General features: G+C 64.0%; 4 protein-coding genes across 19 annotated transcripts in view; 3 read left to right on the top strand and 1 right to left on the bottom strand.

The window, feature by feature from the left end:
- TPCN1 (two pore segment channel 1) overlaps positions 1-4,019 on the top strand; it is a 49,450-nt gene extending 45,431 nt beyond the window's left edge. For all 10 annotated transcript variants that reach the window (XM_075167269.1, XM_075167268.1, XM_075167272.1 and 7 more), the window contains one exon: positions 1,243-4,019. In XM_075167269.1, coding sequence (XP_075023370.1) covers positions 1,243-1,365 — 123 coding nt within the window. In that variant the 3' untranslated portion in view covers positions 1,366-4,019. The remainder of the gene's footprint in view (positions 1-1,242) is intronic.
- A 1,080-nt stretch (positions 4,020-5,099) lies between these two features.
- SLC8B1 (solute carrier family 8 member B1) lies at positions 5,100-10,987 on the bottom strand. Of its 2 annotated transcripts, XM_075167279.1 has the most exons (15): positions 10,406-10,987; positions 9,770-9,922; positions 9,622-9,674; positions 9,472-9,529; positions 9,121-9,226; positions 8,845-9,012; positions 8,652-8,759; positions 8,510-8,566; positions 8,140-8,270; positions 7,786-7,927; positions 7,276-7,397; positions 6,935-7,088; positions 6,769-6,849; positions 6,157-6,221; positions 5,100-6,070 (listed from the first exon to the last, which is right to left on the bottom strand). In XM_075167279.1, exons 1-15 carry the CDS (start codon positions 10,562-10,564, stop codon positions 5,873-5,875), a joined length of 1,755 nt encoding a protein of 584 aa, XP_075023380.1. In that variant the 5' UTR covers positions 10,565-10,987; the 3' UTR covers positions 5,100-5,872. The 2 variants fall into 2 exon arrangements, with proteins under 2 accessions (XP_075023380.1, XP_075023379.1); XM_075167278.1 differs by lacking the exons at positions 5,100-6,070; positions 6,157-6,221 and having other exon boundaries at positions 6,341-6,849.
- A 1,858-nt stretch (positions 10,988-12,845) lies between these two features.
- On the top strand, positions 12,846-17,044 carry PLBD2 (phospholipase B domain containing 2). 5 transcript variants are annotated; one of them, XM_075167282.1, is made up of 12 exons: positions 12,846-13,050; positions 13,230-13,323; positions 13,428-13,586; positions 14,010-14,110; positions 14,536-14,750; positions 14,829-14,923; positions 15,025-15,152; positions 15,304-15,399; positions 15,718-15,789; positions 15,904-16,056; positions 16,205-16,367; positions 16,507-17,044. In XM_075167282.1, exons 1-12 carry the CDS (start codon positions 12,863-12,865, stop codon positions 16,672-16,674), a joined length of 1,632 nt encoding a protein of 543 aa, XP_075023383.1. In that variant the 5' UTR covers positions 12,846-12,862; the 3' UTR covers positions 16,675-17,044. The 5 variants fall into 5 exon arrangements, with proteins under 5 accessions (XP_075023383.1, XP_075023382.1, XP_075023385.1 ...); XM_075167281.1 differs by having other exon boundaries at positions 14,996-15,156; XM_075167284.1 differs by lacking the exon at positions 14,010-14,110 and having other exon boundaries at positions 14,536-14,718; positions 15,025-15,156.
- A 1,099-nt stretch (positions 17,045-18,143) lies between these two features.
- On the top strand, positions 18,144-25,905 carry SDSL (serine dehydratase like). 2 transcript variants are annotated; one of them, XM_075167259.1, is made up of 8 exons: positions 18,144-19,837; positions 20,126-20,312; positions 20,415-20,454; positions 20,560-20,699; positions 20,977-21,065; positions 21,172-21,399; positions 21,513-21,637; positions 21,783-22,072. In XM_075167259.1, the coding sequence occupies exons 1-8, from the start codon at positions 19,221-19,223 to the stop codon at positions 21,974-21,976; spliced, it is 1,620 nt and encodes a 539-aa protein (XP_075023360.1). In that variant the 5' UTR covers positions 18,144-19,220; the 3' UTR covers positions 21,977-22,072. The 2 variants fall into 2 exon arrangements, with proteins under 2 accessions (XP_075023360.1, XP_075023359.1); XM_075167258.1 differs by having other exon boundaries at positions 19,613-19,837; positions 21,513-25,905.
- The last annotated feature ends 121 nt before the right edge of the window (positions 25,906-26,026 follow it).

Here is a 26,026-nt window from a genome sequence, read left to right as displayed (position 1 = left end):
GCCAGTCTCTGTGGTGAGCAGAACATTGCCTAGAATAACAAACCATCCTTGTAGACACTGGAGGCCTTCCTCCTCCGAGACGCAGGCAGCCATGTGCTGTGTGAGAAGGGCGGGCAGTGGATGAAGTGTACTTTAGAGTGATCCGTTCTTGCGCTCAGGGACGTCCTTAAGCCACAGAGCGCGTCAGAGCCTCCTCGGGGGCCCGGCTGCGCAGGTGTGCCTCCGCCGAGCCACAGAAACCGAGCCGAGGCGCCCGGCTTGGCTGAGCTTACCCAGACTCACGAGGTGGACGCGTTTGCTGGGGCTACGAGCGCATGCGAGTGCGTTCTGGGGCTTGGCTGCCGAACGCTAATTTGTTAAGCCACTGGAATGTGATTGTGCTTGAGCTTGGGCGTGTCTGTCTGACGCAGAAAGCGAGTGTTCTCCCAGGCAGAGTGCTGCGTGGTGCGAGCAGCGCTTGCCTGGTTTTCCTTCAGAATAGCCGGCTAACTAAGATGGGAAACACTTAAATCAACCGATTTTCTGGATTGTTTAGGACATTTCTGCTAGTGCCCTTCGTGGTCGGGAGCTTTATGCCATGGATTTGGTCACTGTAGTGCCTGCCAGACATTCACCTCCAGGTTGAAGGTCATGGGCTAATGTAATGATTAGTACTGAAAGAATTAATCTCGTAACCATCTGAATCTGTCCTTTGTCCCTTGGGCAGCCAGCTTGGGGATGAGTCTTCAGTCCCCCTAACAAAAATAAACATGTTATTTGCCATGGAGCTGCGTGGAAATCTGCAGAGAAGCTCCCGGCCTGTCCTGCTTGGTCTCTGATTCAGGGATGTAACATTTTCTAACACCCTGGGCGCTGCCTGGGATTGGGAGCACCTTTGCGTATCCCAAAATCATGGGGATAGCAATACTAAAGTCCTAGACGTTCAGAGGGACCCCCTGAGAGAGGGATGTTTCCTTGCCCCGGTGTCAGCTCAGCTGGCTGTAGCTGAGCCGTGGCTGGTACTTGCTTGGACTGTGGATGGCAAGGTCTCGGTGTCCGTCACAGCCATGCTGCAGTTAACCAGGTTGTTCCAGGAGGTTAGGCCATACCCAGGGCTTTGGGAAGAGCCCCTCTGTGCCGGAGCAAATGCGCCTTCACATGGCAGAGCAGCCGAAGGCTCTGCCCGTTGGGGTCCTGCTGGGGGGCTGCGAGGCCAGTGTGGGGCAAGAGCCTGATCTCGGTGTGTTTGATTTCCTGTTGCAGGAATGGTATGAGGAGCATTCCAGAAAAGAGGAATCTCCGACACCGTTGCAAGAGCCTGCATCTGCTTCCAACAGCTCTCTGAAGCCCCTGAGCCGCCGACAACGCTCCCAGACTGTCATTTAGGCCTAGCTAACGCAAGCCGCCTTCTATGCAATAACCTAGAGTATTACTTCACAGCGTATATATTGGGATGATGTATATAGATCTGTTCAGTGTACTGTTCGGCTTTAGGGTTTAAGTCTCTTCCCCTAGGCAGTGAATTGCTGAAAAAGCAGAGGCCCAGGGGACTCTGTGTGAGGCTGCTACACACAGATTGAGCGTGATGCCCGTGCTCAGCACAGAGTGAACACCTCGGACAGAACAGAGACCTTCTCCCTCGAGCCGCTTCCCAGGCTCAAGCCTGCTGTTTGTCTTAGCACTAACGGACCTTGGGGAAAGGGATGTGTAATCCATTAACAGCAGGAAATGCGCTGAAGCCACCTGCTTAATAGTAAAACTTTTGCCCTTTTGCTTAAAGGGTACCATTAATCTAGGAATAAAAGATCAGGGAGTGAGTTTTTGTTTCTTCTCCCCCTTCCTTATGCAAAGAAAAGGGAGGTGATGTGAAATTTCAGCACTTTTGGAAGAGCAGTCTGCCTTTCCCCTTCTTTTTGGCACACCTAGATGCACTCCCCGTAGTAAATCCAGCTCTGATCACTGCATTTAGCTGTCCCTGAGCAGTTCTGTGGCAGCTGGAGACAGAACTGAGGGCCAGCACCTCATCGTGTTAGGGCTGTAGGTGGGACAGGAGTCTGGGGAGGCGAACTGTGTCTCTGCTGTAGCTATCCAGCATCGCTGCTGGTCAGTGCTGCCCGTGGCACTGCCCGGGAGTGGGATCACCTCTGTGAACCCCAAAGCTCCTGTCTCTGTTCAGTGAGAGGGGGGATTCGCAGGGTGACGGTGGCTGTTGGCCCCTGTCACTTGGCCACCTGCTCTGTAAAGGGCAAATCTCTGGCTGGTCCTTACTCAGACAGATGACTCGGAGGAAGAAACGGGAGGTTTTGCAGCTCCAAGTCTGACTGATTTCTGCCTGGCTCTGGGTTAAGGAGAGCTTATGGGCATCAGACGGTACTGCTGGTTAGTCCTCAGCCAGGTCATCGCTTTGTTTATACAGGTGAGTGAGTCCCAGCGCAGCAGCACGGCTCCTCCCTTGCTCTCACCCTTGCAGAAATGTTCCTTAGGCTGGCAAATGCTGACTGAGTCGTATCTTAGGAAGATCCACTGAAGAGCTTTACCGTTCCCCTGAATTTTGGATGCAGGAGGAACGTGGAAGACGATGATTCTTCTCACCCATCTGCTTTTCTGCAGTTGGCAAGGAGGCTGCGAGACCTGGTAGATGAGGGATGGGAGGGGAGGGGGGGAAAGGGATCCCTTCCCAGCTCTGCCACGTTTATTCTGTGATCATGGCAGGTTACGTCATCGCTCGTGTTTCATTGCCCGCAACATGATGAGAACCTGTCTCTCTAAGTCCCTTTTTTTTCCCTGTCAGCACAGAAAGTGCTGAGGGCTAGAAGTATCTGTCAGCTGGGAGGCTCCCCTCGCCTCTTGCTGTTTGATCTTCCCTCAGGTTCAGACTAACAGCAGAGCTTGCTGGGGAGGCTTTCTCCTTCCTCCAGATAGATCAGGCAGCGGGAGATCTGTGTGCCCGTTCCCTTTGTCCCACATACCTGTTTTTTCCTTGGTAGCCTCACCACGTGGCACAAGGACAGCGGGAGAAGACTGATCCTACCCGGGCAGCTCAGCAGCGTTTCCTGGGTGGATGAGACTCTCAAAAGTAGGCAAGACAGAGCTGCTTCTGAAAATCTCTCCCTGCACACAGCATGGTGGGAGCATTTGGGCTATGGGATGGAAAGAGCGGGTGAGCTGCTTTCCGGGCAGCACGCACACCAGCGTCTGCTCTCAACCCTTGCCAAATTCCCTGGGTGCCTCAGGGCAACTCTTTGTTTCCTTTCTGGGTACTGCAGGTATGAAACTACTTCTGAGCTGAACCGTGAAGGACCTTAAAGGACTGTTTTCCAAACCATAAATTCGACCACAAATTAATGAGCAGTGCAGTTGTTGCTCTTGCAGTTGCTCTGCATGGAGTCGCAGCCTGGGAGATTTATCCAGATTAGTCCTGGGGCTGCAGGAGACGTTGTTTATTCTGTTTTAAGTTGTGGGCAGGATGAATGAGCATTGTGAAGGTTAGGGGGAAAAAAAATGTGGCTGTGTTTAGACTCTGCATTCCCCTGCAGCCTATTTCTCCCTGCAGGGCTGTCAGGGACTTTTTTTTGGGTGTTTTCTGGGTGTGAAAGGCAGTGCAGCTTTAAGCTATAGTGAGGGGGGCACTAACCTGCTTAACACGCAGTAATGGGGCTCTTGTGTCACAGAGCGGGAATGCTTGGACTGGGGTTTGGGGCTCAGGTGCTGCTTCCGTGGTTTCGTGCTGAGGTGTTGATCTGCCCCCGTGGACACACTCTATTAATTATTTTTGCAAACCAGGGAGGGTTGCAGAAGTTTACTTCTTCCATACGACTTTGGAAGGAAACAATTCCCTTCTATTTATCCTCCTCTCCCCCACCTGACACACAGACTAACGACAGAGACAATCATTTTGTAGGGAGCAAGGGAGGAAGCACTGTGGGATTTTGTATGCTGGCGTTTTGTTTATAAAATGATTTTATGGACACGTCTGTAAAATGTTCTCTAGATTTTTTTCAAGCACACTAATAAAAAGCATCCTCGGCTTTGTAAAGGCAGTGGCTTTCTCTCCTCCTTCCCGTGTTATTCCAGCAGCAGGGCTTGGCCGCAGCTGAAGCATTTCCACAGTGTTTGAAGAGGAGCGGTGCCCGCCTCCCTCTCCGGTGGCAACTGCTTGCGTGGGCATATTTTGCATGCATGCCAGGCCGAGCTGCTCTGCATCCTGGGTCCTGGACATTGCAAAGCCCAGCTTCCCTTCTGCCCTCCCCTCTGCCAGTTTTTTTCCTAAACGTCAAAATAATGCTTTCAAATGTATGCTTTTTAAAGCTACCCCAATGCAATGTTTAAGGTTAGAAGGGGTTTTTTGACCCTGAACCTCTGTATTGGTACATTAGCTGCGGTTTCGATTGCTTTAGCCCTGCTGCGCCTAAGGAAGTGGGGCTTGTCTCCCCGGATAATTCTGGCAGCTGCTGGTAAGTTGTGAGCACGTTCAGGGCAGAGCCAATAGCTGCAGGCACAGGGAGCATTATTTTTTGTGCAAGCCCGTATCTGGTTAGAAAAAGGAGAAATTATCCAGGCCCAGGAGGCTGCTGGCACCCCTAGAAGGGAGCAGGAACCCGGTCCGGCGGTTGTGCTTCTTGCAAAACAGCCCCTCTCTCCCCGCGGAGCAGAAATGTGGTTGTGCGTCCGTAACGGCAGTTTGCTTTCCAGCCTGCGGCCCCTCGGAGAGGGAGCAGAAGCACCAGCCCACCCGCGCTGCTCCCCTGGGACCGTGGGCTGCCCGGCCGGTGTCCCCATCGCCGGGGAGCGCAGTAATGCCCCTCGCAGCCCGTGCTGGCCCGGGCCCGCACCGCCGTGACGCTGCAGTTCCCAGCCTGCAACTAAACGGCCGAGTCAGCCGCATGTGACTGCTGTTGGGAAATCAACTGCTGGGGAACCACTTCCCCGAGCCGCTGGGGAAAACCGCCCTGTGCGGCCGGGGGCATCACCCCGGCCCCTCTGCTGCTGCTGGCTCAGCTCCGGCGGAGCTGCAGGCGTCCCGCCCCCCTCCAAAGGCGCCGTGCTGGGTCAGGGTTGCGTACGCTAGCGCAGAGCAGGAGAAAACGCCCTCACGACAAACAACACAAGTCAAGGGTGGCTTCGTGGTTGGGTTTTTTTATTGCAACTTTTTTTACAGTGCCTAAACCTAGTCTTGCCAGAGGCTAACACTGTGTGTGGAAACCTCCAAGTCCTTTCCTACAGCTCTGTCCACTCTAGGAGGAGGAGAAAAGTAGGATCTGAAACTCAGGTTGAAAAACACAGCTTAAAAAAGCAGGGGAAACCAGCCTCCCTTGATTTGTGTTTGGTTTTTTTTCCCCCTCCAGCTTTGCTTGCATAAAAACCAAGCACTGCCCTGGAGCTTTGTCGCACCTTAACCCCATCTCGCTTTGCCTCGGCTGCTATTTCAAAGCCGCAGCAGGGACACGTCATGTCCTTTGCAACAACGAACTTGTGCTCAGACCTTCACAGAGTTACGCCGTGTAGCACGGCTGCCCCAGCCCTGTCCCAGAGCAGCCGGGGTGGAGACGGGGAGGGGAAAGTAAAGTGGCTGCAGAGGTAAAACCTCTCCTGTTGTGGCCCTGGGCCGGAGCTGCCCTCTCCTCTGCCCCTGCCAGGGTCTCAACCTCCCTCCAGCTCAGAGCCGCCTTGAGTTAAACAAGATTAAACAAAGCGGGGAGAGGACGTAGCTAATGACTAACAGCTCCTTTTCCTTTCCCAAAGCACAACCCACCACCCCCTCCCCGAAAGCGAAGACCAAGGGCTGGGCTAGCACGTGATGTCCCCTGGCAGGGACAGGGAGAGGGGACAGCGAGGCCCCGATGCGGCGGGGAGGCAGGGACGGACGTGCATCTCCTGCCGGCGGCGGGGCCGGTCAGATGGCGGGGAGACGGATCACCCTGAACTCGGTCAGCAGGGCCACGCAGAGGAAGGCCAGGTAGTAGAGGATGAGGCAGACGCCATACGCCTTGCCCAGCTGGAAGCACTGCGCTGGCACCGACACGAAGGAGAAGACCAAGCTCAGCCCCAGGGCCCCGGCGAGGATCCAGACCAGGAGGCTGTCGGGCTCCAGCTGCCGGAGAGATGGGGAGCGATGTGGGGTGACACCGGGGTCCTGCTGCCAGCCTGACCCGTGCCACCATGTCGCTGCAGCCTTACCTTCACCACCAGCTGGCTGCTGGTCATCTGCAGCAGGCAGCCGAGTCCCACGCCGACGAGGATGTCTGGGGCACGTTCAGGATGGAGACGCAGCGCAGGGGACCTCGGGGGAGCAACGGAGCTGGCCGCGTCCCTCCCGCCCCGGGGAGGGGGACAGCACCGGCCCTCCTCCTCCCTGCCTGCGCCCCGTGGCTGTTGCCTAGCCCACAGCGTTGCCCGGAGCCTGGAGCACTCGAGGAGGAGAGGCTTCCCCAGAAAGCCTCCCGGAGGGTGGCACAGCCTCTTCCCCTCCTTCCCTGAGGCAGATTCCAAATCTGCCAGATTCCAGCCCAAACCCCTGCCCCGCTGGGGCTGGGACAACAGGGGGGGCGGGGGGATGCTGCTGGCTCCATCCCTGCAGCTCCTGATGTTCACAAATACCACGCCAGTCCCCCCGCACTGTGTGGGCACCGGGGAGGCTGCCCGCATCCCAGGGACTCTGGGATGGATCCTGCCCCACTCCTTCCCGGGGGTCCCTCAGGAGCAGGGGCTCTCCCTGGGCTGCAGGCGGGGAAACTGAGGCAGCCCCTGCCCCAAGTACCACCACCACCTCCCCCGGCACCCAAAGGATACTGAAGATGATGCCCCCGAAGCAGGCGGAGAAGGCCATGCGGGGATAGCCCTGCCGTGCCATGGTGAGGTCAGAGAAGGTGTCTGCAGAGGGAGAAGGGGAGACCTTGGGGGGTGCCAGGAGGAGGGGTGCACCTGGGCTGGCACTGGGGCGCAGCAGAGCCCTTACCGCCGACGCTGTTGCCCCAGGCCAGCAGCGTCAAGCCCAGCACGGTGTTGCTCAGCTGGAAGATGATGCCCAGCGTCTGCAGAACGTTCACCAGCTCCGTGGCCGCGGCGTTGATCCACATGGCACTAGCCAAAAACCCGAGGAAGGCAAATACCTGCGGGGCAGAGGGGTAAGCTGGTCCCTGGGTGCGTCCCGCAGGGCCCTGCACACCTCCAGCCAGCCGTGTCCCTCCTGGGGACACTGGGGAGCGGGGAGCAGGTCCTGGCTCCTGCTCTGCCCCCAGGACCCTCAGTGGGCTGGGCTGGTCCCCGGCGGGCGTTCAGGGCTGGGGGGCACCTTACCCAGTGGTACTTGGGCGGCTCCTCGTTGCTTGTGGTGATGAAGGTGATGATGGCCAGGACAGAGCCAACCAGTGTGACCAGTCCCCAGACTGGGAAGATGCCCTGGATCTGGTACAGCCCATCTGCACGTGGTGGAGAGAGGGGGCATCAGAGCGGCCCCGCAGACACCACATGGGCTGGGGCAGGATCCGACCAGGCTCTGGTATGAGGTAAAGCCTTGTCCCCTAAAGCCACCTCTACCCTAAGCCCTCTGTGCCTCAGTTTCCCCAGGCAGGCCAGGTCTGCCCCTTTTCCCCCAGGACCTCGATGCTGGGAGGCCCAAACCCCCACCCCTGGGGGGAGGACGAACCATCCAGCTGCAAACCAGGCCCCCCAGCTTGGCTCTCTGCTGGCCCGTCCTCCCCTCCCCAGATGGGGTGCCAGCTCCAAAGGGCTCCTGCGGTCCCCAGGGCTTTGGTGGCCACCTCGGTCCTGTCCCCTCTGGCTGTCCAGGGCTGCCAGGGCTCTTACAGGCGCCCGACTTCAGGGTGAGGACGCAGAGCAGGGGGCTGGTGAGGACGTGCAGGCAGTTGAGGGGTCTCTTCCAGTTCAGGTCATCCTTGTCGGGGTCCACGACGGGAACAGTGAGCAGCAGCACCAGCTCCACGGGCACCTGAGAGGAGCGGCCGTGGGCAGGGAGGGGGGACCCCCAAGACAGGACACCCCAGGAGGTGCCCCATGACCTGTCCCCCACCTGCCTGCCCTCGTCCCACCGTTCCCACCGTCCCCATTGCAAAGCCCGGGGGTGACGCAGCCCCAGGGGCCACCAGGGAGAGGGACGCCCCGTGCGGGGGCTCCTCCCGGCTCGCGTCCCCCCCTACTCACCTTGAAGACCTTGAAGAGCCGCCAGTACCAGGGCTTCCTCCTCCACTTGTGGTGGTCCCAGGGGCTGAGGGCAGTGGTGAGGATGCGCAGGGAGGTCTCCTGGGAGGGGAGCAGGGGCCGGTACTCCTCGCCTGAGAGGGGCCGCAGTGGCTGAGCGGGGCGGGGGGCTCCCGGCCCCCCCCAGGCCTTCCAGCGTGGGGCTGCGGTTGCCTGCGCGCCCCCAGGGAGATCCCCCTGCCCCAGGGTAGCACCCGGCCACGGCCACCCCGTGGGCTCAGTCACGCATGCAGCAGCCCGGGGGTCCCTGGGACCCCCGACCACCCCCGAGGACAGAGCGGAGCCGGCCCCGAGCCCACCGGGAACGACGTACTGTAGTCCCCGCTGTTTGTGCCCGAGGACTCCTGCTCTTCAGCATCCGTCGGCATCTCTGGGGGGAAGAGGAGAGGAGGGGGGAGGTGAAGGGAGACCCCAGCACGCCGGGGGTCCCATCGGCACAGCCGGGCAGCCCTTACCTGGCTCCCAGGGTCCGGGGGGGGCCAGCCCTTCCTCCCGCTGCCGCCGGTGAATGCAGGTGCAGAGCACCACGGTGAAGACATAGAAGACGTACAGCCCCAGGTAACCTGGGACGGGGGGAGCGATGGGGGGTTACAGCACCCCCGGGCTGCTCCCGCCACCTCCCCAGCCCCAGCCCCCCATGGCGCTCACCCAGAGCCTCTCCCAGCGTGATCCTGCCGAAGTAGAGGACCATGAAGGTGAGGAAGACGGCGACCATGTAGAAGATGACATCCCTGAGGAAGGGCCTGGAGGCGGCTGTGAAGGGCTTGACCAGGGCGATGCCCCCGGCCACCACCGTGGTCACGAACACGCCGGCGCCTGCCGACGCAACGGGTCCTTCTCAGGGAGGAACATCCCATGGCCCCGCAATGTCCCCCCCACCCACCACCCCCCTGAGCCCGCAGCCCCCAGTGGGGGTCTCCTTACCGAAGACGGCCCCGATGGCCAGCCCCGCCGTCCGTGGGTCAGAGAAGGCCACCACGGCGCTGAAGACATCTGGTGCCCCATTGCCAAAGGCCAGGAAGGTGACACCATGGAGAGGGGACGTCAAGGAAAAGACCTGGTGGCCTCCTCCCCGCAGGGACACAGGACACCTGCCCACTCCGGCCACCGCAGGACTCCCTCCGGTGCTGGCACACCGCCACTCACCCCACCACCGTCTCCGGCTCACGCTCCAAAGCGGTTTCCCCTGGCACGGCGCCGAGGGCTTGCAGAAGTGCCCCCATCACGCCACCTCCCCCTGTCCCGTCCCTGCATCCCCCCTCCCCGCAAGGATACTGCCACGTTGTGAGACAGCTTCAGGTTGGTGGAGATGGCCGATAAGTTGGGGCAGAAGCTGGAAGGGCAGAGGAGGTGGAGAGGGGTGACGGGGCTGCTCCAGCTCCCACTCACCCCGGGGACCGTCCCCTCCTCCACGGGGCTACTCACAACTTCTCCGCCGTCACGCCGAGGATGATGAACAGGTACAGGAGCCAGAGAGCCTGCGGGGTCAGGGATGGCAGAGAGAGGGGTCGGTGGGGTCCCCACCCCGCGCCCCCAAATCCGAGCATTCCCCAGCAGCAGCATCCGTCCTTACGTAGAGGGTGACGGCCAGGGGGAGCAGGCGGGGGGGGAAGACGCAGAAGACCCCCTCGAGGTAGTCGAGGAAGCCGCCCTCCAGCCGGCAGTCGGGGTTGCTCCGGACGAAGCGGCACCACTCGGAGCTGTTGTGTTTCCGCACTTCCCAGCACTGCGGGGCAGAGCGTGGGGTGCTCAGCCGGGCACCCCAAGTCCCATCCCCCCTGAGCGCCCACCGCCCTCCAGCGAGGGCTGCCATCGGGCACCCTGCGGGCGACGCTGCCCCTCTGCTGGGCTGCTTTCGGTAGGTCACTGTCATCCCTGCCTCAGTTTCCCCATCTGTGCTATGCGTGCATGGGTCAAGGGCTGTGCCAGGGCCAGCGGGGGTGCAAGCCCTTGTCCCCGTCCCCGTCCCTGCCCCCAGCAGCACAGGACCCCACGTCACCCCCCACCCAACCCAGGCCGTGGGAAGGTGCCGGCCTGGCAAGCGGTGAGGTTTTTGAAGGAGAAAACCAGCAGCGGAGGAAATCCTGGTGAGATCCCAGCTGCGATGGCGGGGACAGGGGACGCCGGGACGGGACGGGACCCCACCACGCCAGCAGCACCCACATCCCTCCCGCTGCCCCCCAAACCCCACCACAGTCCCCGCACTCACGTCCAGGCCCCGGCCGTGGCTCAGGGCATCCCCCCCGGGAGGGACCGTGCGCCCCAGGTCCAGCGGCAGCGGGGTCCCGGCCGGCTGCGCCCCGCTGTCCCCCGCCAGCACCCCGGCCAGGCTGAGCGCCCCGGCCGGCCCCACGGCACCCGGCCCCATGGCGGGGGGCAGCCCCGGGGGGCACCTACGGCTGGCAGCGGCCCCCGGGGAGGGGGAGCGGGGGCAGCTCCCGGGCCCCCATCCCGCAGCTCCCCGGGCAGGGCGGGGGAATTAAAAAGAAAGGATTAAAAATAACAATAATAACAGAGAGAACGACGGAGGCGCAGCAGCCCGCAGCGCCGGGGCTCAGCCGGCGGAGCAAAGTGGGGGGGAGCGGGGCCGGCACCCCACGCAGGACCAGGGGACTCGCGGGGCACCCCCAAGCCAGGGAGGGGAGGGGGAGACCCCGATGCGGGTGGGGACCCCGGGAGGGCGTGGGGGGTCCCGGGTCGGGGGATGCTCGGGGGATGCTGGGGGTACCCGGGGGACCCCACCCGCCGCGCGAACCCACCGTGGCGGCGCGGCCCCGCTGTTGTGCGCGGGCAGCTGATCCCCCCCGCCCCCCCGCCTCTTAAAGGAGCCGCCACCCTCCGCTCTTAAAGGGACAGCGCCACTTTTTTACACGTGGCTGGCAGAGGGTTTGCCGCGGGCGGGGGGGAGTCCCTGCCCCGTCCCCCCGCACCATCCCCGCTCTCTGCCCCGAACCTCCGCATCCCGGTCCCGCGGACTGCAGGAGGGCACAGGCTGGACACCAACCCTGGGTGCTGCGCCCACCTAGCCCCTGTTTGGGGTCACCCTCTGAGACCGGGCAAGCTCATCACAGGCACGGCCGAGGACATTGTCCCGGAGGGAGCAGCACGCTGTGCCCCGTGCCAGGGCAGCTACGCCAGCATCGAGCACCTGGGCCGCGGTGCACGGAGCTGCACAAACCCCCGTGCCGGTGGCCCTGCGACCCCACAGAGGGGCCTTTGCTACTGCCGCCGTCCCTCTCCGCACCGAGCTATTGCATGGCCCACGTACCCTGCTCCAGTAGACCCTGCTGCCCCCAGCCCCGGCCGTGCCCCTGCCCCATGCAAGCCCCTGTGCCGGGTTTTTAGGGAAGACGAGGTGAGGGTCAGCGCGGCTCTAAGAGCCTCACGGGATTAAAGGGTCCGTTTCCCACCCTGGCCGGTTTCTCACCAAAGTCACATGCTGCACGTCCCGCGGGACGGCCAGGGAGAGGGGAAAGGAAGAAAAATAAAGACCCACAGGCAAGGCCCGGCTCGGAGGGTCTCTAACAGGAGCCCGAGTCCAGCCTGGCACCCAAAGGCCAGCAGCACCCACTGAGTGCAAGCCCTGGCCCTGCCGAGCGCTGCCAGGAGCTGGCCCGGTGCGTGGGGCAGAGCCCCGCTTTGCCCTGGGCATTGCCCCCAGCCCCTGCGGGCCAGCGCTGCTTTCTGCTCAACTGGTTTTCCTGGTTTTAGGCCAAATTTTGGTGCTTGCCGCATGGCTTGGGTCCCTGCTCATGCAGGCGGTGGGTGCGCTGTGCTCCCACCTTGGTTTCTGCACCCACCGGTTCAGCGTGGGCTCCGGAGCCTTGGGGTAAAGCTCCGTCCCTCCGCAGCGCTGCCTGGCACCCTGCCGGGGCATGGCACGAGTGCGCCAGGCCTCAGGCAGGCGGCTGCGGTGGTGCTTGGGGTAACACCAACCGGGGGGTGATACAGGGCCGGGCCATGGGGGCTTTATGCACCCCACCGTGATCTTGCCACCGCGGGCAGGGGGCTCCGAGCCCCCTGCCCCCATCCCGCTGGGACACCCCGCGCCTCAGGGGGACTTTGCCCGCCCGGGGAGCGGGGAAGGCAGTAAACAGGCGCCGGCCGGGATTGCACAAGGCCGGGGCCGCGGCAGCGCCGGGACCGTGGGCCAGGCACCCACACCTCGCGTGTCACCCCCGGCCCGAAACCCCCGTGGGGCCCAGCCCCCCCACGCTGTCAGGCTTTCACTGAGCCGCTCCCCACGGGCTGCACCGGCTGGGGTTGGACCCCACGGGGGACACGCCGGGGGCCGGGTTCCCCACGGCGAGGGGCCCCACGTGTGCTCCCCAATGGTGGGGCACGGCTGGGGGGGGGGGGCATGAACCTGCGCACATCTCCCGTGGGCGTGGGGCTGGGGGCTGGGTGTGCGGGGAGGGTATGGGGGGGAGATGGGGGCGTGGGGGGGGGGCATGAATATGTGCGTGGGGGGTTGGAATAGGTGGGCGGGAGGGGGGCTGCGGCCCCCCCCCCCCGCCGCGCAGGCGGGCGCTGCCGGGGGCGTGGCCGTCTCCCCGCTCCGCCCCTAGCTCCGCCCCCGCCCATCGCCGGCCCCGCCCTGGCCCCGCCCCGCCCCGCCGCCGGCCCCGCCCCGGCCCCGCCCCGCCCCGCCGCCGCCGTCCCCGCCATGGCGGCGCTGCGGGCGCTGCTGGGGGCCGCGCTGGCCGCAGCCCTGGCCGGGGCTGCCCCCGCCCCGCCGCCCCGCAACGTCTCCGTGCTGCTGGAGCCCGGCTCGGGGCGGCTCCGCGTCCTGCCCGGGCGCCGCTCCGCCGCCGTCGCCTGGGCCAGCCTTGACGATCGCATCCCCGCCGTCGGGTAGGGCCGGGCTGCCCCGGGCGGGGGACGGGACGGGACGGGACGGGGCGGGACGGGACGGGACGGGGGCTCGCATGGAGCCGAGCGGGGATGGGGCGCCAGGGCCGGCCTCGGGGGAGCCGTCGCGGGTGGGGCGTCCCGCCCGTGTCCGCGTCCCACCCGTGTCCGTGTCCCCCCAGCTGGGCCTTCCTGGAGGTGGCCACCAACGCCTCGTACAGCGACAGCCTGCAGGCCTACGCCGCCGGGCTGGCCGAGGCCGCCGTCTCCGAGCAGGTAAAGGGGTGACCCCTCCGAAATCGGGGTGCCGGGGGGCGCGACGCGGTCCCTCCCCTCTCCCCCGGCTGACCCCGCCGGCGACGCCACCGCCGTGTCCCCAGCTGATGTACATGCACTGGATGAACACCGTGGTGGGCTACTGCGGCCCCTTCAAGTACGAGAGCGAGTACTGCGAGAAGCTGCGGAGCTACCTGGAGGCCAACCTGGGCTGGATGGAGGAGCAGATGGGGAAGGGGGAGGACCCCGAGTATTGGCACCAGGTGAGGACGGGGTACCCCCACCCAGGGTGAGCCCCCCTGGGCTAACTGGGGCTCTAATCAAGAGGAGGGGACGGGGTGGCGAGGGCTGCCCGGGGTCCTGGCCGGGCTCCAGGCGGGATGACGGGGATCTGGCCGCCGTGGATCCTCTTCCCCTGGGCGAGCAGGGGTGACTCGTGACCTTGTCCCTGCCAGAGCCTCACGTGCCGCCGTTGGGGTGCACAGGGGGTGGCTCAGCCCGCCCCGGCCACCGGTGCTGAGTCACGGCCCTGCTGACGGCACCGCTTCCCCCCACGCCTCCTCCTGCCTCTGCGGCACCCACCGGCCCTGCTGCGTCCCCCGGGGAAAGGGGGGAGCCCATCCCCCGAAATCCCTTGCGCCTCTTCCCTGCGGGAGCGAGTGCCAGCTCTGTCCCCGTCCCCGCAGGTGCGCCTGGCCCTGCTGCAGCTGAAGGGGCTGGAGGACAGCTACAGCGGGCGCCTGGACTTCCCCCGGGGCAGGTTCACCCTGGCGCCCTTCGGCTTCCTGTAAGCGCCTTCTCGGAGGTGATGGAGGGTGGGGAGTGGTTGCCCCAGGGGTTGGGGTGCTGCTGGGGGGGGTTCGTGGGGACGATTCCTGGATGTCCAGGGACACCCAGTTCTGCTCCCGGTCCCCCTCACCCACCTTCTCTGGGCGTTTGTCCTCTGCTGCTGGGGCGGGATGGAGCCAAGGCAGGTTCTCCTCCTCCCCGGCAGCATGAGCTGGGTGGTGGGTGCCCCCCCAGGCCCGCTGCAGCCCACTGCTGTGCTCACCCTTCCCTCCCTGCTCAGGCTGCTGGGGTGCTTGCGTCTGCGCCAGGATGGGATGGAGAAACACCCTCCAGCCCAGGCAGACGGATAGAGAGCTCTGAGCCAGCTCGGCTCCTGGGCCGGGCTATGCCCCTCCTGATACCCCGTGTCTCGCTTGCCCCCAGCCTGCTGCAGTTGGGGGGCGACCTGGAGGACCTGGAATCTGCCCTGAACCGCTCCTCCCCACGGCGCGTCCTGGGCTCGGGCTCCTGCTCTGCCCTCCTCAAGCTGTTGCCGGGCCGTCAGGATCTCCTGGTCGCCCACGACACCTGGACCTCCTACCAGTCCATGCTGCGCATCATCAAGAAGTACACGCTGCCCTTCCGCACCTCGGCCGGCGGTGCGTGGGCTGGGCTGGGGGGGCTGCATCTGACACCCCCCTTCTGATTCTCCCCTGCTTTTGCATCCCCCCCTCCAGGCAATTCTCAGATCCCTGGGAGCATCCAGGTGTTTTCCTCCTACCCCGGCACCATCTTCTCCGGGGATGACTTCTACATCCTCAGCAGCGGGTTGGTGAGTGGGGGTCTGGTCCTGGGGGACCCCTCCCCGGCCCCGCTGCCCTCCCCATCGCTCCCCTCCCCACAGGTAGCGCTGGAAACCACCATCGGGAACAGCAACCCGGCGCGGTGGAAGTACCTGGACCCACGGGGCAGCGTCCTGGAGTGGCTGAGGAACATCGTGGCCAACCGCCTGGCCCGCAGCGGTCCCGAGTGGGCCGCCGTCTTCCGACGGTTCAACAGCGGCACGTGAGCGGGGCAGGATGGGGTGTGGGAATCCCCCCGGCTGTCGTGGGAAGGGGGGATCGGATGGAGGGATGCTCCCCCCGGGCAGCGGGGATGTCCCCGGGGCGAGGCCGGCGGCCGGAGGGATGCTTTCCCCCTTCTCCGTGCCAGGTACAACAACCAGTGGATGGTGGTGGACTATAACGCCTTCACGCCGGGGAGAGCGAGCCCGCCGCAGGGCGTGCTGACCGTGCTGGAGCAGATCCCGTGAGTGCCCCCGTTCCTCCCCGAGCGCCCGCTCCTGCGCTGAGCCGTGGTGGAAGCGTTTCTTCCTGGAGCCCCATCCCCACAGATTTGGGAAAGCCCTAAGGGTCCCAACGGGTGGGTGTTGGGTGATGGGGATGCAAACGCAGGCAGCAGCTAAAGACTCTCCGGGGGTGCTTGTATGCAGGTGGTGGGCGCCCAGCACCCCTGGCTGGGGTGGGAACCCAGCGGCGGGGACCCCCAGCACCTTCCCAGCACGTCCCCCCCCATCCCTGCGGGATCTCACCATCCGCTCTGACGGATGCTCTTCCCCCAGCGCAGGGGCCTGGTGGTGGTGGCCGATCAGACGGAGCTGCTGTACCAGCAGGGCTACTGGGCCAGCTACAACCTGCCGTGAGCTCCCTCCAGCCTGATCCCACCCACTGATGCCCCATAAAGGGGGGCAGCCAACGCTGGCCTTGCCCCCCACCATTGGGTGCTGACTCACTGGGTTCCCCCTCACCCCAGGTACTTTGAGGAGATCTTCAACGCCAGCGGGATCCCGGAGCTGGTGAAGAAATACGGCGACTGGTTCACCTACGACAAGAACCCGCGCGCCCAGATCTTCCGCCGGAACCAGACACTGGTCCGCGACCTGGACTCCATGGTCCGCCTGATGAGGTGGGTGCTGGGGACACCCCAAACCTGGGTGAACCCCACACGCCCCGCAGGGATTTGCAGCCCTTGGGGGTGATTTTTTCATCATTATAAATGTATATACATTTTTTTCCCCCACCTTCACCACGACTCTCCCTTGGCCGCTTCGCAGGTCCAACAACTACCTGCGGGACCCGCTGTCGCGGTGCAGGGGCTGCGACCCCCCCCAGAACGCGGAGAACGCCATCTCCGCCCGCTCCGACCTCAACCCCGCCAACGGCACCTACCCCTTCCCCGCCCTGCGCCAGCGCTGCCACGGCGGCACCGACATGAAGGTGGGGGAGGCGGGGAAGCCCCGGGGGGGAGCTGGAGGTCCCCTCTTTGGGGGTGCACCCCCCTCCGACAGCTCCCCCCGGGCTGCGTTGCCCCTTCCCCGTGTTGACTTGCACCCCTGTTTTTTCTCCCCCCCCCCAGGTCACCTCCTCGGGCATGGCCCCCACCTTCGGGCTGGTGGCCGCCAGCGGTCCCGCCTGGGACGACGTGCCCCCCTTCCGCTGGAGCGCGTCCCCCTGCAGCACCCTGCTGCACATGGGCCACCCCGACCTCTGGACCTTCCCCCCCATCAAGGTCCGCTGGGACTGAGCGGGCGCCGCCGGGCTGAACCCCTCCGTCTGTCCGTCCGCGGGCGTCTGTCCTGCCTGGGGACCCCTTTGGGGGGCAGCGCTGCTGGCTCTCCCCTCTTCCCAGGGGACTGGCTTTGGGTGCACGGGGGGTCCCCTGCCCCCCTGCCTCTTTCTGCTTCTGCCTCTCGCTGCCGCGTCCCCGCGGTGCCGGCTGTGCTGCGCAGGGGCCCTGCCCCTCCCCGCCGAGGGCTCCGGCCCCGGGTCTGAGCCTGGGTTGGGGGGGCTCTTCCCAGAAAAGGGGGGGTCCTGGGAGGCTGGGGCTCGCCCGCGGGGCAGGGAGGAGGGGAGAGAGCTGGTCTGGCTGTGACAAATAAAGCGGTCTGCGTGCAGCGGCGGCGGCGGTGCGCTTTGCGCTCTGCCGAGATTCTCTGGTGTCTTGTGTAAGGGTTGGGCTCACGCAGCAGTCTTCTCCCCTCAAATTAACGGGGTGCTCCCTGCCCCTCCGCTGCCTCCCGGCCCCTGGGAGGGTGTGCAGCCAGCCAGGCCAGGCTTTTTTGGGGTGCAGGCTGCTAAGGTTTCTTCGCTGCTGCATCAGGCTGGGTGCCCGGTGTGGGGCAGAGCTGCTGCAATGGGGGAGCCCGGGGTGTGGGCTGGAGGGGGGAGGTCCCACCGCTCGCCCCCCAGGATGGGGTGGGCATCCTCATCCCTTTTGTCTTCCCCTCCTCTGCCACCTGTGTCCCCCCAGCCCCGAAACCCCCGTTGCAAAATCCTCTTACTGCAGCTCCCTTGATCCGCTCCACCTCGTTAGGAATAACGAGGTCATTACTGGGGGATTAATGAGCTGGTCTCGGCAGCGCTTTGAAGGCGCCAGGTTCCCACCAGGGCTGGGGGCCAGTGGGGCCCCTGCAGCTCCCCAGGGGCTGCACGGGGCTGCATTGCAGCAGGTCTGGGCTGTTGGGGTGCTGGCACCCCAAAAGCTGGGATGGGTGCCCTGGACAAGGTGGGGTGTCCAAAACTGGCTGTAGTGGGTGCTGGGGGGATGAGGGGGTTGCAGGTGAGGTGGGCAGGTGGCACAGCCTGTGCCCATGTCCCCTGGTGTCCCCATGGTGTGGGGGCTCCTGGGGCAGGGGGATCCCGTGCCTCAGTTTCCCTGGTTAGGAAGAGGTCACCGCCACCGAGCGATGGGGCAGTGAGGAGGGACAGGCACATCGATGCCAAGGATGGGGCATGCTGGAAATGCAGCGGCAGCTGCGTTGCTGCTTCCCTTCCTTTTTTTATTTTCTTAAAAGCAGAAAAACAAATGGAAGTGGTGCAGTGGCCAGTGGCTGAGGCCCGGTCGCCCAGGGACCCTGGCCAGGGGACGTGACTGGGTGACAGCCTGGTATCGCTTTCCCCGGGGTGGGGATGGAGCCAAAGGGGAAGGGGGGGTGGGGGGGAAAGGACCCCGGAGCACCCCAGGGCTTGCCAAGGGGGTCCCCGGCCTCTTCCCTGTGGGTGGGGGGGGCCTCCTCGCACCCTGTCCCCAGGGCCCATCCCTGTCCCATCCCCAGGGAAGCACTTGCAGCCCCCCTGCCCACTGCGGGATGGGGGTCGCTCCATGGGCCCCCAGGGGAGCTGGAGCTTGTGTGCCTCCCCCCTTGGTGCCCCTGTTCAAGAAATCCTCATCATCCCCCACATTTCCAGTCCCCAATGTCCCAAAAGCAGCGTGGCTCAGTGCAGAGGCACCCGCTCTCTGCAGGCAGCACTGAGCCTCTGTGCTGACCCCGCCCGTGCTGTGTGCTGTTCACTCTGAAGCCTAATGATGGTGTGAGCATGAGGGGGTCAGTTAATTCATTGCCACCAAAATCCAGCTCCATCAGGGACAGGGCTGTCCTGGAGCTCGTGCCCTGCTTGGTGCCTGTCACCAGTGGTGCTCTCAGGGGGGCTTTGCAGCACCGTTTGGGTCGGGGGACTGAAATCTGGTATTCCGGGACCTGGTCCACTTCGTCCGGCAGTGGGGCAGAGCCGGGGGGGGCGGGGGGGTTCCCAGCGCACCCCTTTTGGTGGTGTTGCAGCTGTGTCTTGTGTCTGCGCCAGCTCGTGTGCAGCGGCCCCCCCTCGGGACCCCCACGGAGCCACCACGCACAGGACTAACCTTGTGCCAAAGCACCTCCGCCTTCAGACACTGCCAGGGAGAAATCCTCTGCGGCTGCGGGGCAAGGAGCCAGGGACAGACCTTCCTCCAGATCCCACCCTCCTCCTCCTCGCCTGTGCAGAGGTAGGGACCCTTACCCTGGGAGGTGTCACCAGGGCTGGGTACAAGAAGGAGCCCCGGGGTGTCCTGGAGGAAAGCGGGGGCTCTGCCTGCTTTGCCTGAGGGCCTCTGGGTGCTGCTGGACCTCGGGGCTCGGCCGGGCTCTGGCTGGGTCCCCGCGCCTCCATGGGGCACCTGCGCAAGCTGTGTGGGGACCGTCCCCCCCCCCGGCCCCTCCTGCCTGCGGGGTGCCTGGCTTGCCCAGCTGGGGCTTGGGGGGGGCTTATCCCGGGGGGCTCACTCAGCTGGCAGGGCTGAGCCCCCCTGGGGACATGCGGCTCAGAGCGGGGCCTGGGTGGGGTTGGCAAGGCGGGCATAGGGGGGTGATGGCTCATTTGGAGGCGATGGGGGGTGTCTCGGGTGCTCGCCAGGGATTTGGGGTGCGCAGGCTGCCCTCGCTGCACCAGGGGTCCGGGTCAAACAGGCGAAGTCCTCAAATGTTTCTGGCTGGACCCGAGAAGAGCCGGTGCTTGTGCCCAGCTGGCGGGGGCAAACCCTTGGGGACCCCCAAAGTCATTTGGGAGCTGCCTCTCCTTTTCCCCCGTCTCCTGGGCACCCACATCCCGGCTCCTGGGCATGCGAAGGCCACTGGGATTTGGCTGCCGGGACCGCACATGGCTGTCCCGCTGGCGCGCCCGGCACCGCGCTGGGCGCTTTCGGCACAGATCCAGCCCCGCGCTTGGAAAAACTCGCCTGGCGCTGAGCAAACGGCCGGGACCAGGGCAATGTTTAACTCCTGCCCCTCGTCCCGCTGCGCCACTGGACACGGGGACCTGGGGACACTGGCACGGCCCCTCCGACGTCACCTCTTCCTCCTCCATCCCCCAAACTCTGCTGCGTCTGCGGGCGAGGAGCTGGGGACACGCAGCGAGGCCCCACGGGACACCAGGTAATCCCCGTGGGGTGGCCCTGGCTGTTAGGGGACAGGGCGTGCGGGGGGAACTTGGGGACACCGGAGGCTTGGGGACCAGAGGATGGAGGAGGGGGTGGCCCAGCTTGTCCTGGGGTTCTGGCAGGGAGGTGCTGCTGCATCCCGGAGCTGGGAGGGGACACTGGGGACAGCCTTGTCCCTCCCGAGGGGCTCCTGTGCCCTGTACCGAGCCCGGGGTGGGCAGTGGGGCTGCAGGGGGGTCCCTGCGGGGAGCAGCCGGAGCCTTCCCCCACCTCTCCCTGGCAGAGCACCCATCGCCGGGGCCATGGCAGCGCAGCCCAGCGGGGGCGAGAAGCCCTTCCACATCGTCTCCCCCGTCCTGGAGAGCCTGTCCCTGTCCCAGGCGGCGGGCACCAAGGTCTACATGAAGCTGGAAAACGTCCAGCCCACGGGCTCCTTCAAGATCCGGGGCATCGGCCACCTCTGCCAGGAGGTGAGCGTGGGCACGGCGCGGGCAGGGCGCTGCCCCTGCCCTCGCGGGGGCACGGCGGGGGGACACAGCCGTCCCCTTCCCTCCTTCCCTCCTGCCTTTCAGGCTGCCAAGAAGGGCTGCCGCCGCTTCGTTTGCTCCTCAGGTAATTGGGCCCCGAGCTGAGGCGGGGGGAGCTCTGGGGGATGCTCCTGAGTAATATTGGGGGTGCGGGGGGGGCCGAGCCCTGCCTGAGCCCCACTTTCCGCAGGAGGGAACGCGGGTCTGGCGGCGGCGTACGCAGCCAAGAAGCTGGGGTTGCCGGTCACCGTCGTGGTCCCCAGCAGCACCGGCCCCGCCACCGTGCGCAAGCTGGAGGAGCTGGGGGCGGAGGTGGAGGTCTCCGGCCAGGTACCCCTGCAGCAGCCCCGAAAACTGGGGTCTGGGGGGGACCAGAGGGGGCTGAGCCTGACCTCAGCCTGCTCCGCGATGGTGGGATGTGCATGGCAACCCCCACCCCGAAATGTCCCCGTCCTGCATCACCTGCACCCAGCACTGCGGCAGGGTCACCCCGGGGACCCCCACCTCCACCCAGTGCCCCGCGTGGGTTTCTGGTGTCCCCCGGCCCGTGGTGACAAGGGACCGCTGGCTGGATGTGGCCCCGCTGAGCCCCCATTGCCCCCCCCAGGTGTGGGATGAAGCCAACAGGAGAGCCCTGGAGCTGGCACAGACCGAGGGCTGGGTCAGCGTCCACCCCTTCGACCACCCCTCGGTGTGGTGAGTGCTGCCAGGGCTCAGCTCCTGCCCTGGTCCCCACCCCCGGGGTCCGGGCTGGCTCGGGGTGCCCCCGGGCTGCATCCTCCCACCGCCCCTCGCCCTGCAGGCAGGGTCACGCCAGCCTGGTCCGGGAGCTGAAGGACTCGCTGGAGACCAAACCGGACGCCATCCTGCTGGCAGTGGGCGGCGGGGGGCTGCTGGCGGATGTCGTGGCCGGCCTGCACCAAGTGGGCTGGCAGGATGTCCCCATCGTCGCCGCCGAGACCCGGGGGGCTCACAGCTTCCACGCGGCGCTGGCGGCCGGCCGGCTCGTCTCCCTGCCCGACATCACCAGGTGAGCCGGGCTTTGCGGGAGCGGCCATGTGTGCAACGAGTTGGTGGGTCTCAGCCCAGCTCACCGAAGGGTCCCAGGACCACCCTGACCGCCTTCCCCCACTCCTGTCCCAGCGTGGCCAAGTGCCTGGGAGCCAAGATGGTGGCGGCGCGGGCGCTGGAGTGCGCCCAGGAGTGCCAGGTCATCTCCCAGGTGGTGGAGGACACGGAGGCTGTGCGAGCCGTGGAGCAATTCCTGGGTGAGCAGGGTCCAGCGGGGCATGGCAGGGGTGACAGGGACAGCGCCGGGTCTTGGGGCTGGCCTGGGACGCGCCGGAGTCAGGGGGCTGATGGGGACGGGGTGGGTGGGCAGCTCAGCGTGTCCCCCCGCTCTCGTCCCCGCAGACGACGAGAGGATGCTGGTGCAGCCGGGGTGCGGGGCCGCCCTGGCCCTGCTCTACACGGGGCGGCTGCAGCGGCTGCAGCGCGAGGGGCGGCTGCGGACCCCGCTGGCCTCCGTGGTGGTGGTGGTGTGCGGGGGCAGCAGCATCCAGGCGGCCCAGCTGCGGGCCCTGAAGAGCCAGCTGGGGCTGGAGTGACACCCACCCCGAGGAGGGGGACGCGACGGAGCTCTGCCGGCACCCTCTGCTTGCTTTCCTTCCAAATAACCGAAATAAAGCCTGCTGCCTGGCGGACACGGGGCCGGACTCCTCTCACAGCCTCTGCCCCAGCACACGGCATCCATGTAGGGATGGGGAAACTGAGGCACACAGGGCGGACGAGACCGGGGCTCACGCTGCAGGCAGGGATGGAGCCGGGGCCCTGCCTGCGCCTCCCCTGCCTGTCCGATGGCAGGGCTGGGGGACACACATCCCGCTCTGCCCCGTGGACGTGCCGGGCATCCTCCTCCGCGTCCCCCCGCCCTCGGTCCCCCCTCCCCTGCTCCTCTCCAGGCTGTTTGGACTGCAGCTCCCCACCTCAATTAGCAAGCTCTCCCTCTCTGACTAATTACTTTGCTACTGTCTTTATGCATTATTATTCTAATGATTATTAATTATTACAATCTTCTCCCATTCCTGCCGCGCTGTCTGCGGTCAGAAAAGAACAACACACACGGACCCGCTTGTTACGGTGATTTATTGGCGGAGCTCCCCGGCCGTGTTTAACACCCGCGGGCTCCGAGGTGCACCGACACATGTGTGTGTGTGTGTGCCCCATCCCAGAGCTCCCGAGATCCCCCTTTTTCCCTCATCCCATTCTTTTCCCCATTCCCCCCTTTCCTCCAGGCTTTCCTGCTCACCCCCGTTCCCACTCTCTAGGGCTGCATTTGCTTTTAGCCCTTTGCTGTTGCACCTCCCATGTCCCCCCATGACACTTCTCCCCCCTCCTTCCTCCCATCCCCGGGCAATGTGGGGTCTCGCTCCCGCTGGGGCTCCCCAGCCCCGACTGCTCCCCAGTCCCCAGCTGAGCCCATGCCCCCAGCGTCACCTGGGATGGTGGGCTGGGAGACAAGCCCCTTCCTGCCCCAAAACCCTTCTCAGCCTCCTCCTCCTCCCACTGGGAGCAGAGGGGCCTCTCCCCAGGAGCAGCTCAGCCCCCCGGATCACAGGCAGCCCCCACGGAGCCCTTTCCCCCGGCCAGGCGCCTGCCCCGGGACCCGGCTGCCAACCCCGCAAACGCCCTCCCTGCCTTTGGCCCTTTTCCCCGCTCCCCCAGTACGTCCCACCGGCCAGGCCAGCCCCCCCAGATGCTTCTTGGAGGCCAAAACCCCATAAATCAAAACTCTGCCGCTCCGTCGTGGGCAATATCTTATGTAAAAAGGTGTTTCCAGGGAGCACCGAAGGCTGGAGAATCCTATTACGAGGCACACTATTAATTATAAGGAGTCAGCCCAACCTACTCCAGCAATTTTTTATCCCAGGTCCAAAACCTGATTACTTTCCACCTTCTGCAGACCTTCCCCTTCTGAAAAAAAAAGGGAAAAAGGTCAGAAAAAAAAATAGCACTGAGGTTTGCCCAACAGCTTTTGAAAAGAAGTTTATTCCCAGACTGATGCTGCTCTGCCGGGGCTCGGGGGAGCCGGGAGCCCGCGGTGGTGTTTCCTGGCACGGTCCCACGGGGGTTATTGCTGGTGGTGACACGGGCACGACCGTGGGGCTTGAGGTGACTCCCCGAGCACCCCAACAGGGAGCTTTGCCCCCTCCTTGCCTTGACAAGGGAGCACTCGGGCTTTGGGTGCCAGGTGAGGGGCATTGGGCTTTGGATGTCCCCGGCAGGGACACGGGGGTGCAGGGGGACACCCCGCCGGGGCTGGGCGTGGCCCCAGCTGGTGGGGGGGCACCCGTGGCCACCCTGCAGTTGGAGGCAGGCGTGAACCCCGGGTGCTGGTGCCTTCTTGGGACTTCTGGGGTGATGGGGACCGGGAACCTCGACCTTGGCTGCGATGGGGACCCCAATCTCAGTTGTGATGCTGTACCCCCACCCTGGTTGCAATGGGGACCCCAAACCTGGCTGTGGTTAAGGGTGGCTGCTCCCGCCGAGCCCCGTCCTCTGCACAGAGCCCCCGGGCCCCGCGCGGGAGGCGGCAGCTTGGAGCACGCCAGCACCATCCCAGATCCCTCCTGCAGCCTCTCCCACCCTGGGACAGGCTGCCCCAGCAGCCTGCAAACAGCCCTCAGGTGGGTGCCTTGGGTTCACTTTATTAATGATAACAACAACAACAACAACAACAACAATAATAATAATAATAATAGCAGCCAGTGTTCACCCAGTAAACGACCTTGTGCTCCATTTTATAACGCTCAAAATGATGCTGGGAGGGAGTTATTTAACAACATGTTGCCCTGTCCTTATAAGAAGCACCCGTTACAGCCTGGAAGGGTGGAGCAGAAGGCAGCAGCCGGCTGCACTCCTGCCTCAGTTTCCCCACCTGTTAAAAGGGGAGAAGGTGCTTTGCTTTGTGGGTGGTGAGAGCCCAGTGTCTTTGTGATGGCTCTAGCTCCTGGCTGAGGGATCCCTTGGGACTCGGCCTGGCTCGTTTGCCACCCCGTTATTAATGCCGGTAATGGTATAGGAAGGATAAATTCCACCACTTGGCTGAACAGAGAAAATATGCAGAGAAGTGGCTGGCTTTTCATAAATCATCAGTGCTCCGTGCTACAACCGAGCCAGGACTTAAAATTCAGGTCAGGAGAGAGGGACTCGTAAGGCAGCGAGGGAAGGTAATTTATTCTGTTTATATCTTTTTACTGCAAGACAAGGGGGGGGAAAACTCTGCCATGATTTTGCATTTTAAATATTAGTTCAGAGCTGCAGCCCGCCTTGGATTTTGTTTATTTTTGTGTCTTAGAAAACAAGAGAGGGAAAGAAGGGGGGGGGCAGACTTGGGGTGCTGGGGGAGGACACCCCCCTCCTGCCTGCCCTCAGTGCTGCTGATGGACCCCCGCCTTGGTGTCCCCCCCTGGCAGCCCTGCTGACCCCCCGGCGCTCCCATGGCTCCCCCTCAGGGGTGCTCTGCCAGCAGGGCTGCGGGTGCCCCAGGGGGTCTTGGGGGGTACACACAATACCTCCCCCCCAGGAAGGAATGATGCACCGGCCTGTCTGCTGCGGGGGAAGGTGCTGAGCCGGGTAATGTGCCCCCCCAGTGCTGGGAGCTGGGGTGATGGGTGTCGGGGGGGCCTGGGGTACCGGCTGGGTGATGCAGCCCCAGATGCAGCAGCATCACCTGGTGCAGGGGCCGTGGCACCCGTCCCACCCAGGGGACCGACGGGGACTGGTCCCCCAGACCCCGTGCAGGGTGGAGGGCAGGGGGGGAGCAGGGCAGCCCTGCCAGCAACTCTCATGGTCTTGTCTTAAAAAAAAAATAAAAAACAAATAAAATGAAAGGGACCAGGTGACCGAACAGTAGGTAACTAAAAGGTTTTTTATTCACATTGAACAACAAGAGCCATTCACACTAACAGCCTCCGCAAGAGGCAGCGGGGACAGGAAACCCACAACGCTTTCAGAAAACAACTTTTTTTCTTTCCTTTTCCATTCTCCTTCCTTCCCTCCCCCCCCCCATCCTCTCGCCCCCCTTCCCAGCGCCACCCCCTCCCCGCCTTCAAAATAGAAAAATTCGGAGCCTCCGATGACTAAAGTACAATAAATAATCAGTAAACACAAAAACATACTTTATTTGTTTCTCCTTTATACAAAATAAAGAAACTAGAAGCAAAAACTATAATACATCCTTAAATTGGTGGAGCCTCCGGGAAACGTTGGGGTGGGACTCGGCGTCGAGGCTCGGCTTTAATTTCTGCTGTTGTGGCGGTTGGGTTGGTTTTGTCCTGGGTTTTTTTCTTTGTTTATTGGGTTGTGGTTTGGTTTTTTTTGTTGTATTTTTCCTGTTTCTGCCTCTTTCTGGTGTCTTTTCCGCTGCGTGGGAGCCCAATCTCAGCCAGTCAGTGGGGCAGCCCTGGGCCCGCCCCCCCACCCCCCCACTACCCATCACCAAAACCAGGGTCCAAACCCACCTTCTCCTTGGGGATAAAATGGGAACAACAGAAACAAGGGCAGGGGAGGGGCTGGGGGGGTTATTCCTGCTATTCCCCATTCCCCCCCCCACCCCAATGTGGCAAGGGATAATTAAAAAGGATGCTAATTAGCAG

The sequence above is a fragment of the Calonectris borealis genome, chromosome 18, assembly GCF_964195595.1.
Source record: "Calonectris borealis chromosome 18, bCalBor7.hap1.2, whole genome shotgun sequence".
NCBI lineage: Eukaryota > Metazoa > Chordata > Aves > Procellariiformes > Procellariidae > Calonectris > Calonectris borealis.
The sequence above is the reverse complement of the archived record's forward strand: the minus strand, read 5'-3'. Positions and strand labels throughout refer to the sequence as shown.

What these genes read in the sequence shown, in the direction of transcription:
- SLC8B1 (XM_075167278.1), bottom strand. Translation starts at nt 10,564, where the DNA reads ATGGGGCCGGGTGCCGTGGGGCCGGCCGGGGCGCTCAGCCTGGCCGGG. An exon ending in CCCTGGCCGTCACCCTCTAC is followed by an intron (nt 9,675 to 9,769) that starts GTAAGGACGGAT and finishes CTGACCCCGCAG; the next exon opens with GCTCTCTGGCTCCTGTACCT. An exon ending in CTGGGGCAACAGCGTCGGCG is followed by an intron (nt 6,850 to 6,934) that starts GTAAGGGCTCTG and finishes CTCCCTCTGCAG; the next exon opens with ACACCTTCTCTGACCTCACC.
- PLBD2 (XM_075167280.1), top strand. Translation starts at nt 12,863, where the DNA reads ATGGCGGCGCTGCGGGCGCTGCTGGGGGCCGCGCTGGCCGCAGCCCTG. An exon ending in GATCGCATCCCCGCCGTCGG is followed by an intron (nt 13,051 to 13,229) that starts GTAGGGCCGGGC and finishes GTGTCCCCCCAG; the next exon opens with CTGGGCCTTCCTGGAGGTGG. An exon ending in TGGGCCAGCTACAACCTGCC is followed by an intron (nt 15,790 to 15,903) that starts GTGAGCTCCCTC and finishes CCCTCACCCCAG; the next exon opens with GTACTTTGAGGAGATCTTCA.
- SDSL (XM_075167258.1), top strand. Translation starts at nt 19,674, where the DNA reads ATGTTTAACTCCTGCCCCTCGTCCCGCTGCGCCACTGGACACGGGGAC. An exon ending in GAGGCCCCACGGGACACCAG is followed by an intron (nt 19,838 to 20,125) that starts GTAATCCCCGTG and finishes TCTCCCTGGCAG; the next exon opens with AGCACCCATCGCCGGGGCCA. An exon ending in CCGCTTCGTTTGCTCCTCAG is followed by an intron (nt 20,455 to 20,559) that starts GTAATTGGGCCC and finishes CACTTTCCGCAG; the next exon opens with GAGGGAACGCGGGTCTGGCG.